Genomic DNA, 12,572 nt, shown 5'->3' on the forward strand with positions numbered 1-12,572 from the left:
TAAATACAAGGAAATTTCAGAGGGGTAGATACTAACAGGTAGATCATAGGGATTTAGAGCTGGAAGGGGCCTTAAAGGCCAACTAGTCCAACCTCTTCATTTCATAGATGAGGAAACAGACACAGAAAGGTTGAAAGACTTGTGAAGGGTCACAATGACGGTATTTAGGGCAAGATTTGAATTCAGACCTTCCTGACTACAAGTCCAGCTCCGTCTATACTACACCATCCAACTACTCCTAGAAAGGCCTCATGTAGGAGGTGGTGCTTGAGCTGAGCTCTGAATTAAACTGGGCATTCTAAGATGCAGAGAGACAGAAAACAGAGTTGCATATGAAGAGCAACAAGAAGTGCAGTGTATCTGGACGATGGATTTTTGTGAAGGGAGGAAGCAGTCAAACCAAAAGAACTATTTCCATTATGACCACAATAATGTAAAGGAAAACAACTGTGAAAGATATTAGTATTTAGACACAGCCAAATGCGGATGTTTTTAATTAACTTTAATTTATTTGTTACGAGAAAAGGCTGTACAGAGGGGATGGGGGTAGACAGAATCGAGAAGTGACAAGGATATTTTTAAAAGATCACCAATATGACATTTTTAAAAGAAAAAAAATGTGGCTTTACCTCTATGCTTAGTTTCTTCATCTTGCAAAATGAGATCCATTCAGATCTCGAATAACCTTCTGTGATTCAACGGAGGCCTGGGTATCTTCAGCAAGTCTAAAGGGTTATGAAAGACTTGAAATATTACAAAGTAGATCCAACAGAAGCAAAAACCTAAAAGAGACCTTAGGGATCATCTTGTCCAACCCTCTCATTCTGCAAATGAGGAAAATAAATCTCAGATAACTGAAGTGATTTGCCCAAGGTCAAAGAGAAAATGAAAGAACTGAGAATCAAAACCAGGTCTTCTGATGCCAAATCCAGAGCTCTTTCCACTACATTACAAACAAGCTACCCTTATTTCTTACTGGCACTCCTAATAGTAATAATATGATTAATAATAAATGACATTTATATGCATTTTTTAAAAACCAGACCTGTGATTTCATTAGTGGAGGGATTTCCTCTTCCTGTGCAGATCAGCATCTTCATTGCAATTTAGGGTATTTCAGAGTTACCCGGGACAGTTAAAAGTTAAGTGACTTTGCCCAGTAGAACACAGCCAGCAGGTACGGAGGCAGCCAAGTCTTCCTAACTTTCTATCCACTATGCCATGCTACCCATGTCCCCAAAACTTCCCCCATATATAATATTGCACTTCAAGATTCGTAAAGTGAAATTCGGATTATCACATCTCACAAACAACCCTGTGAGGCTGGTATTATCTCTGTTTTATACATGAGGAAACTACGGACCACAGACTTGCCTATGGTCACACAGGGTCCAAACTCATGTGTTCCTAACTCCCACGTCCAGCACTCAATCCACTACAAAAGGGGCCTGGGATAATTTTTCTGTGGTTAACGAACTCTTCCCTCGAATTTCAAGAAAAGGTTTATGAGATACCTCTTCGAGAAATGTCCATTTTAAGTGAAAGTGTAGTGCTGCCTAATGTTTAGAACTCAAAGGAAAGGGTCTGGAGCCAAAGAGTACAACCCTGTATCACAGGACTTGAAACTTTGAGATCATTTGTGGAATGACGGGGTTGGACAAGATGAGGATTCAGCGTGGGTCTTGTTGTACACCACTGGCAGGGCATTTATCCTTTCTCAATGAAAGGGGTATAGTCACACAGTTCACCTAGGTAAAGACTTGACTGAGAACAGGGAAAGACAAGGGAGAAATATCACCAAAAGCAAAGTACTAGTGGCCAGGAGGATTTTCATGGGGCCTGGCGCTGACTGAACAACGTGTAAATTACATGCTAAACAGATGCAAATTAGACTCTATTATTTTGGAGTCCACAGTTTGGACACTTTGTATTAAGACTACAGAACTGTTACAGAGGTCCTGTGGGCCTCCTATTCAATGCAACTAAAATACTGGGTATCTAGAGGTTATATGGCACTACACAAGTCTAACCTTATGACAATAAATATTCTTAGAATAAATATCCTGTTATGACTAAGATTTCTAAGTCTTAGGCCATTTATTTCAAGTTATATCCAAAACAGCAGCATACATTTCAGTATCCTGGGATTTTCCATACCAGGGCTTGCCCTGAACTGTAAAACATTTTCAAGAAGTCTGTGGTTTATGGCTCATGCTCTAGGGCTATCACAGAGGTAGTAGAATGGACTGATATATGATCAATAGACTTTTCTGTGATTAGTGACAATAGTGACAGCTATTTTTATCCCTCCACATTGTAACTAGTTTTTGCAGCTCCCAGTGCTATATGTTCCTTGTGGCTTTTAGCCTCTTTTCTTTATAACTTTGCTGGTTAGCTCTGTGCCAAATGCATCATCACTCCATCTCTGAATACTGGGCTCTCACCCCAGGGGTCTCACTACCAAGTTTTCTAGCCATCAAGCAGCACGATGGACAAAGAGCACCGAACAGTAAGGCAAGAGTCTTTAGTCTAATCCAGGCTCTGCCACATATCCGATGTGTTAACCTGGGTGAGTCACAGTTCTTCTCTCTGGATCTTGGTTTCCTCGTCTATAAACTGGCCTACGTGAAATCCTAGGTTCTTCCTTCTGCCTTTGTGAACGTGCTAGTATGCACCTTTACCAAGCCAAGTTTTTTGCAAAAGATCATGGACCATTTTGAAAAAATTCAATTTAATTAATGGTGGTCTCTTAGACTTAGAACCCTCAGATTCCACAATGGAAGATTGTGCAGAAAGTCAAGGTATGATTACTGCTTAGGAAAGGGAAGGAAAAAGAACTGCTTACAAAGTATTTGTACTTGCATATCCCCAGCTAAGACTTTTATAATTGAGGTCCCCAGAGAGCAATTTATTACAGTGAAGCCATTGTGTGCAACAGACACTGTAGAAGCCATCAAGATAACAGGGATAACAACCCAATGGACTTTTGAAGTGTAAACATAAAAGTTTACAACGTTGGTTTAATCCCAAGACAAAAAATTTGCTTAATGAAAAGCACAACTCACCCCAAGGAGGGAATATCGATACCAGCTGTGAGCTACAAGGAGGGGATTCCTTCCAGGGAACATCTGAATTTCAAAATGTTGCTTTCCAATATTTACTCTGGACATGAATTCTCAAATACTTTTTGCAGGATCTCATTTTTCTACAGGAGAAGGTCAGAGAGAAGTCTGGGCAGGGCAAACAGAGAGCTTAGCTGATCCTGGAAAAGCAGAGTCTAGCCCCAGTAGGGTTGCTCTGACAAACTTTTCACTTATTGGGTAAAGTCAGAAGCAGCCTCATTTGGTCTTTTGGCAGCCTGGTGCATTGTTTGGGCTAATGTTTCCACGTTATTTGGGTAGTGCTGGGAGGTTCCTGCCCACCAGGTGCTAATGAGAATGCCAGCAGAGGTGCTTGCTCCAGCTGCTCTGGCTTACAGAGATAAATGACCTACCCACACTGTTTACACATTTAAACAGCACTTACTAGCTTCACACCAGGGACTCAGAAATGCCATTTCCCACCAAACCCCTCTCTTTAACTACATCACACTTCTTAACTCCTTCCTAGCCTCCTTTAATTTGCTCATTTATTTTGGCTTTCCTGGAAGCCCTGAGATGCTGGAGGGCAGAGTCAGGCAACCATATCACTAGGCCAAAAGGGGAAAACAGCTGGGGCTTTCTGATTTGTAGCTCTGTTTCATCTCCTTTGAAGGAAAGAAATTTTATAGAACTAAGCAGGAGTAAAATCAGCAAAGCTAATAAAACTCTAATCCATAAACAATAACTCTGAGTAATGAGTGTGCACTCAAATCCCCCACTTTCGTTTCTAACCTCGGGGCTCTCTTATGCTTAGACTGACAGCTAAGATAAAGCTTAAAACCTAATATACAATATCTTATCTATCTGATATGTTAGTTGTGGAACCAACTCCAATCCTTGATAGAAACAACAGGTTCTCCTTACTCTCTTCCTTCAACGAAACACTCTAAGAATGAGCATCATACTAGACTCCAGTCCAGGGCCTAGATTACTCAACTTCTCTGACCTCTTTAAAATAAGGAGACTGGATTTCAGGAGTTCTTAAACTTTCTGTGTCATGGAGCTTTGAGGCAGTCTGGTGAAGCCTACGGAACCCTCCTCAGAATAATTATTTTAAATGAATAAAATAAAACGCACAGGATTACCAAGGAAATCAATAATACTGAAATAGTTATTTTAAAAAATTTTAAAGTTCACAGATCCCAGGTTAAAAAAAACACAGTAGGTGATCTCTAAGATTCCTTGCAGCTCTGATGAGCTATCAAATTATTAATTGAACAATAATTACCAAAAACTATTATTCTTCCCTCTCATTCTTGCAGAGATTTTTGCTGATTTTGTTCTTTACATTTCAAATGTATCATTCCCAGGAAGATCAATGGGCAGCACATGGGAATCCTTGGGTAGATCAGTCATTTGTAAAAGGAACTGATTCATTCTAAGCTGCATTGAAATTGCTGTGAGCATCAAATTGCAGGTACCCCACTACCACAGGAGTCTAGCACTGGCCCAGCAAGGAGCTCACTTTGCAAAGCCATCTTTTATATAAGTTTTAAGTTACAGTTGGGGTGATGCAAAGCCCTAGAATGAGTGGCAGAACAAGTTTTAATAAGCTTGTCCTGCAACAAACTGGGAAGGTCTCATGCTGACACCCCTATAGTAAGATTAAGCACCATGCTTCATCAGGCACTAAATACTAACACAGGTCCTCCAACATCAGTGGGAACGTTGATTAAAAGTGATGTCAATAATTTATGAAACACAATATGGTCTTCAGATGCTTAAAGAAGAAAGCGGGGAAAACCCAGAAACCCAGGTGGTGAAAAACTGCTCATGCATTTCCCCTTGGATGTACACCCCCACCATGCATGGATGAATGCAAATGCACACATGTATAAAAGCATGAGAACACACTGATACATATGGGCGGAAGAGAGTATTTAGTTATTCCACTGAGAGCTGTCAAGACTGTAATGTTATATATACATAGTCTTGTCTTTTGCATTGTTTTGAATTATTTCTGGGAAGAAATTCTAAATAGAATTTAAAATAAATCTTGCCTTTCCAAGAGGACATGTTTATACCATAGAGACCTTTACCTTGAAACAATGCAGAAAAGGAGGCAACTAACATGTACTTCATAACAACACAAAAAATATTGTGGTCCTATTTCAAAAACTTATTTTATCACATTTAAAAATCTTGAAAATATATTAGTGTTATTTTTATTCTGATCCACAAAGAAGATGAAAATATTAAATCTTTAAAAATTTGTTTTTTTTCATAAGGGAAAGAAAGATGAACTGCATAGAGGTCAGGGTTTAATCTGTACCAAGACAGCTTTCTGGATATTTAAGTCTCACATCCCTGTGGGTTCTATTCTTTCCTAATTCTTTCTATTCCTTTTGCTCAGGATATGCATATACTGGATAAAATATTTCAAAAGTATGAATTAGTTTCACAAGACAGAATTATGATGAAAACAAATGTATATCACAAAATTAGTATTGCAAAGATTCAGTTAATACTTCCTCAAGAAGTCACCTGTCACACACTAATTCATTCACATAACTCCATTATACGTTTTATTGTTTAAGGGTTTTTCATTTCTGTAAAAAGTTCAACCTTTAATTGTAAATTCATTGAAAATCACTGCACTGGCTTTATTTTTGTAAGATGATGGAACAATCACCCAAATTCTAGGTTATTTTCACTATTGAAAATTTATAGTCCCTTCAACATTGGATTTTAATCTACAGAACACCAGAAAACTGACTGAAAGGAAGTGTACATTGCTTTAATATTGCTTCAATATTGCTTCATTAGCAGGAAGGCAAAATAATTGTAAAGATTTGAAGTTATTTTAGCTATTAAAAATTAGAGAGAAAAAAATCATTACAAATTAGAATAGCTACAATGGATATTTCAAGCTGCATATACCAAATGCAAACCAAAAAGGCTTAAAAAAAAAAAGTCAAGCTCATTTGGAATGTGATATGGACAGAAATACTCAGTTATTTTGCTTAACCTTTTTTGGTTCATTTGTTGCTAATTTAATTAATTAGCTGACTGATCAATTTTGTCAGAATGTTCAATCCAGTCTGTGTGAAGGCACTGCTTTTACGGTGAGAAAAAAAAAACTTTTAAATTACTGAATTTATTTAAAATGCTACTCTCATCATTCAGACACAGATTATTTCTCCATAGATAAAAAAGCATGTTGAATTTCTGGCAAATCTCATCAGTACTGATAGTACAGAAGGAGCCAGCATTCGAGTCCATCAAATTTTACCCCAACGCCAGGCTAGTTTAACTAAATTACACACTTCACTTTGTCCGTGGGAACCCTGCCACAAGACAAAATGATGTTCCACATATATGTACAAAGTAGAACTATGGACTTGTTAACTTCAGTAAAGAGATTATAGAAACACCAAACACCATCAATATCCCCACCCTCAATGCCACGAAAGAAAGAAAAGAAAATGCACATTTCTAAAGGACTAGAACTCAAAGAGTGGCAGATCGAAGAAGATCCCAAGACCAAGACACACATGTAGATATTACCTCTGCACAAAATACGGACAAAGAACTTCATACCTTTTCTAGTTTTGTCCACCAAAGGAAGAGAGAATGAATACCCACAACTACAAAGGTGGTGTGTATTCTGTGCAAAAATAGATGACCAGTAAACTAAGGAAGGCACAGTTTCCTCAAAACCAGCTATCCCAGATCTTGACCTGAATGTTCCAGGCTTTTTTTTTTTTCCAGGAGATTGCTCAAATGACTGTGTCTACAAGTAATAAAGCACAAACTATTCAACAATGACATGACACAATTAATCAAAACCAGACCCCAAATGGGTGTTCATGGGGACTGAAGAATTCTGTGGTGTGTCTGAGAGAATGCAGACATAATGGGAGACCAGAGACTCCAAAAAAAAAAAAAAGGAAATACAAAAAACTGTAAAAAATACACAGTTTGATATAACTTTCAGTCTTGACTCTAATTTTTATTCAACAATTTTTAAAAGATTACATCCCCTTAATATGAGGGGGGGAACTTAAAATATACCTTATATATTACTATTTTACAGATTTGGAAATTGAGGCATGGATGTCTGCAGTTAACAAAGATTGTGTGTACCTGTAGAAGTCAGGATATCAATTTGGTGTCAGACATTAGAAAGAGCCTTTGTTTTAGCTTCAATTTTAGCCTCAAAGTTTTCACAGTCATGAACTTTTGCCAGATTTCTCTTCTCACAGCTGAAACTGTGAGTTTTACTGGTAAGTGAGAAGTTTAGGCCTTGATTATATCAGACCTTGGTAACTTCCCAGAACCCTATTTGTTTTAGTTTGGTTGGAGGAGGGAGTTATATTTTCTTCATCCAGTTGAATTTTCAAAATAACTCCTGAACTCTCTTTTCTGTTGCACTTTGCCTATGTAGACAGTAATTAATCTGAATTTCATCATGTTTCTTCCCTGAATATAAACATACTGCAAACAAAACAAATTTCGTTTTTTAAAGGAAATAGACCAACAAGCAATGAATTAAAAGGTAATCTGTACCAGGTATAGACCCAACAACAAACTAAAAAAAAATGTTCTTGACTGTAATTGTTCATAGGATTTACAAACTGTCTCTGATTTCTCATGTGGCAAATGGAATCAAAGGCAAACTTGGTGAGGCCTAGAATTTTTTTTCACACCCCCACACCCCCAACCGGAGAGGGGAGTATTCAACCCATTACTCAAATGGGGGTCGGCACTGGAAAACATTGATGTGTTCTGCTATCAAACCTTTAGAGTCAAATAGACGTAAAAGTAACACAGGCATTTACTGGGGTAAGTGAGGGCTCATTAAAATCGGGAATTACTGAATAATTCCTATGGTGGAACCCTTGCCTGACAGTGCTTATTTCTCTTCCTTCCTGTCTTTCCTTGGGGTTTTGAGTAGGTTCAAAACTTGACGGGTACACACACACACGTGTCAAGTAAGCTTCAGTGAATTCCGTCCAGTTCCTCTTCTCGTGTCCTAAGGGCCCTAGTTTTGGATACCCCTAGCCTGCAGGCATCTGATCCTGACGTCTTTCACCTAACCTACAAATTCTACCTCACCTTGCGCTCCCGAGCTCTGAAGGTAAAGCGCCCCCGGGTGGGAGCGGGAACCGGTCCCAGGGACCAGAAACCTGCGACCTAGATGAAGGCTTCTCGGCTCTAACGCCAAGCGCGCAGTCCACTCCATAGATGATTCCCTGCCCCTGACAAGGTGGAGGGCGCAGCACTGTTCCCACCCTCTGCACTGGCTCTCCGGCTCTTCAGATTCTAGATGCTCCTCTCCCGCCCTCAGTTGATTTTTGCATCCTAGGTTACCCGACGCCGTCCCTCCACTTTGCTTCCTCCCATCCCTAACCCAGGCCAGAGCCCCAAAGCTCCCGACAGCAGCCGGCGCACAACTCACCCACGCACTCGTTGGCTTCCCGGGCCGTGGCCCGCTGCCAGGGTCGGTCGTAATGAAATGGCTTGCAGCGGTCGCACTCTGGTCCCGCCGTGTTGTGCTTGCAGTCGCACACTAAGCTGTCGTCGCGGTCGCGCACACAGCGGGCCGCGTGGCCGTTGCACTTGCAGCGGCCGCCCACCTGCAGGTCAGAAACGGCGTAGAAATAAGAGTCCCGCGCCAACTCTGAGTCATCTTCGTTCTCGTCGCCAAAGGTATGCAGCCGATTGAAGGCCACGCGGATGTCTGTGGCCGTGACCCAGTCCTGCAAGACTGGAGAGTTATCGAAATCGTGCGCAGAGGGTCGCCCATCCAGCGTGCTGAAGGCAATCAGACCACCGGACAGCGGGCGCATGTCTGTGTGTGAGTCGGTGCATACAGCCTCTTGCTCGTTCTGCTTGGTGATGGGAGCCCGATGGGGGCGGTTATACATCTTGCGGCACTGAGTAGAGTAGAACTGGAAAGGAACCCAAGTGCGCCCGTAGTCCATGGACTTGTAGATTGCCATGGACTCGGGCCTTGGTGAGCAGAACTGGAGGCTCACGTAGGTAACCTCAAACTTCTTGCCCAGCGAGAGAGTGAGTGTCACGTTATGCGGGAACTGCAGGTAGTTCTCAGACTGCCAACAGGTCAGGTTGTGCGGGTTGTTGAGGTCAGTGAGGAAAGTGGGCGGGTGCGCTTTTTTGGGATCAGAAGCGTTGCAAAGGTGGCAAGAGCGCAGCCGCTCCTCTCCGCGCTCCACCACCACGCAGTAGCGGGCCGGGGGTCGTCCGCAGGTGCTGGACACTTTCACATCCTTGCCGAAAGCCGAGTTAACGAAATCTGGGATGCAGCGGCGGGGATGCCCATTTTCGTCAGAGCAGGGGTCAGGCTGTGCCGCCTGGCCCGCGAACATGCTGAGCCCCGGCCCCCCGCGCACCGCTTCCACCAGGCACGCCACGGCCGCCAGAGCTGCCAGCGCCTCCCATACCCTGCGCATCATGCTGCGTCCAGCTTGCCTCAGGCTCGGCTGCCGACCTATCCGCCCACCTCGTAAATCGCCTGTGGAAAGAGAAGAGAGGGAACCCGGGCTCAGTGAGGCGGCAAGGTGCCCAGGAGCCCCAGGCAGGGAGGTGAAACCAGGCGCCGACCCCAGGGAAAGGGGAAGCCGGCGGTCTATAGCTGAGATCCTCCCGCGGATTCACCCTCCGGACCAAGGCAGGAACATTCCCCAAGCCGTCCTTCCCAGCCTATTCCAGTTTTGTCAGGATCTTGAGAAGCTAAGTGGCCCCTTTAACCCCGAGGAGCAAAGCCCCCCGAAGCTAGCCCAGGCCCCCTCCCCCACCCCGAAAGCTCTTCAGCCAGAAGCGCGGCGCGGGGGAAAAAAGGTACCGCGCAGCCCCAGCAGCTAGGGGCATCCCTCCTCCGCACCCCGCTATCACGTCCGCGTCTTTGGTCGAGGAACCCGCGCACGGGACTTTACCTTTGTAGAGGGGGCAAAAGAGAAAGAAAAAGTTTGGATGGCTCCGGAATGGGAGCCGCGTCTGTGGCTGCGGTGTGCTTGGAGCCCGCTAGCGGTAGCGTTCTCAGACCGGGTTTGCCGGTTCCATGCCCTGCGCCTCAGCTGCCCTGCCTTTAGCAGTCCCACTCTCCCCGCCGCCTGCTCTGTGAGTGACGCGACCGCCCGGATACCGCCGCTCCCGCCAGAGGTCAGAGTTATGACACTCCCCGCGCCTGTAGCGCAGGCACACACACACACACATACACACACACACGCACACACACACGCGCGCGCGCGCACACATACACACACACACATTCACATACACACACTCGCAGCACTGAAGGCTTCGCTGCTGTGGCGGCACGGGGTGGGAGTCGTGGGCGGAGGGAAGAGCGGGGAGGGGAGGGGGTTGAGAGGGAACGACGGGCGGAGCCGGGAGAGAGGGGAGGTGGCCAATTAAACTGTCCCAGAATCTGACTACGCTGTTGCAGCAAAGTTTTAAACCCCAGGAAAGAAGAAAGTTATAGGGAACACTGGAGTTTGAAAGAGAGAAAGAGTGAAACAGAAACCCAGAGAGAAAGAGGATGAGAAAAGCATAGACCTAGAAAGAGAGTCAGAAACAAAGGAAAAAACGAAGTCGCCCAAGGGAAAAACAACAATAACAACAAAACCCTAGCTGGAGGGAGCTAGAAGGGGACCCAGGCTGGTAGATGGATTGTTATGCCCTGGATTATGGGTGTATCTATGGGTGTGTATCCATTTGTATGTTAGAAAAATGTGAGATGGATATCCTCAAAGATTTTGATTGATCCACAAAGTGCAGGACCTAATGTCATAGGATTTCAAGCTGAAAGTGACCGTAAAAGATCATCTAGCCCAACCTCTTCGTTTTACAAATGAGGAAATTTGAGTCTCAGAGGGGCTAAATTATTGACCAATGGTTAACACAGGTTTTTCCAGATTGACAACGGAATGATTTAAAGAAATAAAATGGGGGTGGAGGGGAGAGAGAGTAATGATAATTTTCCTGTTCTTATCTTCAGCACATGTGTTCTCACCTCAGCACCCAATAACAGGGCCAGTGCAACCAGTGCACAAAGCAGGCACTGTTTGATAATGATAATGATTAGGGTTCAAGAACATACCATCACTCTTTACTCAAGTTGCTGATTGATGCTCAACTGCTACCCTCCGACCTGTCCCCCGACCCGCACCCCTTGCTTGTTGTGTATAACGCCGGTAAAAATGAGGGACGTTTTAAGTGTTGCCTCTGTGTGTGTCTGGTTTACAGTGTATTGTGTGAGCACGATTGCTGTTTCTCTCAGAGAAAGTAGTATATGAAGAGTGACCAAGGCTGAGCTGTGGTTGTGGGAGAAAGCTAGATCTACAGATGACTAATGTGAGATGTCTGTAGGTAGCAGTATGGGGAAACTGATCTCTAACTCCAATATTCTCTTTCCTGACTCCACAAAGGGTCTGAATAGTGAAGTTGGGATTGTTTTAGGATAGGGAAGCAACTGAAGAGTGGATAATATCTAGCCCGCCCAACAAAAGGTCTCTCTTCAACCATCATCCCCTTACTTTCCACTGTTTCCTAAGGATTTGTGAGGATTGGATTCAACATGTATTCATTAATGGTCTACCATGTGCAAACCACTATGGAAACTGAGCACTGAGACTTAAGGGGCCAAAGGTAAGTTTTGTCCAGAAAGTTCCTCTAAATCAAATAGTAGAGGGGAGTGGGGGTGGAGGAGAGTTGTTAATAATAATAATAATAATTAATAATAATAATAATAATTTATGGGACTAAGGACTGGACCTTTGGTTTTATTAGCATTGGAAACTCCCAGTGAAGAAACATCATCTAATGCAGGTCTGCAAAGTCTCTTAGAGAGTTGCCTAGAGCACTGAGAAATTACGTGATTTGTCCCTCAGCCACAATGTGTCAAAAACTGGATTTGAACCCGTCTTCTTAGCTCCAAGGCCAGTTCTCTATCCATTATGTTAAGATGCCTCTTTTTTTTTCAAGCTGATGTTTTTAAAGTGTGTTTCATTTACAAAGTACATTACATACTTTATCTCATTTGATCCTGATTGAATTCAGTCCTCATAAAGTAGTGAAGGTATTATTGGACCTACTTCACAGGTACTTGCATAAGAATATAGGATTTGGGAGCAAGTGGCAGTGGATGCTCACAGGCCAAGAAAGTTTTTCAGTAAAAGAACTCCCTCATCAGTGGCTATGTGGTGAAGTGGATAGAGCATGTGCCCTGGAGTCAAGAGGACCTGAGTTCACATCTAGCCTGACTCCACTTACTAACTGTGTGACCTTGAGCAAGTCTCTTAACTCCATTGCCCAAAAAGAAAAAAAAAAACAACTCCTGGGAAGGTAGGAAAAAAATAGCTGAGGGTACACTGTGGCCCAGAACTCACTGCCCTTTGGTCCATGTACATGTGTGTATGTGTAGGTATACGTGCATGTATATCTAACTAATATCAGAAGACCTGGATT

General features: G+C 43.2%; 1 protein-coding gene across 1 annotated transcript in view; it reads right to left on the reverse strand.

Annotated features, from left to right (window-relative positions):
- The window catches only part of NTN1 (netrin 1), a 400,398-nt gene extending 390,063 nt beyond the window's left edge, over positions 1-10,335 (reverse strand). Inside the window, exons 1-2 of the mRNA XM_027857194.1 lie at positions 10,040-10,335; positions 8,542-9,618 (exon numbers count right to left, since the gene is read on the reverse strand). Coding sequence (XP_027712995.1) covers positions 8,542-9,559 — 1,018 coding nt within the window. The 5' untranslated portion in view covers positions 9,560-9,618; positions 10,040-10,335. The remainder of the gene's footprint in view (positions 1-8,541; positions 9,619-10,039) is intronic.
- Positions 10,336-12,572: the final 2,237 nt, after the last annotated feature.

Source organism: Vombatus ursinus, unplaced genomic scaffold (genome assembly GCF_900497805.2).
Source record: "Vombatus ursinus unplaced genomic scaffold, bare-nosed wombat genome assembly UNPS02011916.1, whole genome shotgun sequence".
Taxonomy (NCBI): domain Eukaryota; kingdom Metazoa; phylum Chordata; class Mammalia; order Diprotodontia; family Vombatidae; genus Vombatus; species Vombatus ursinus.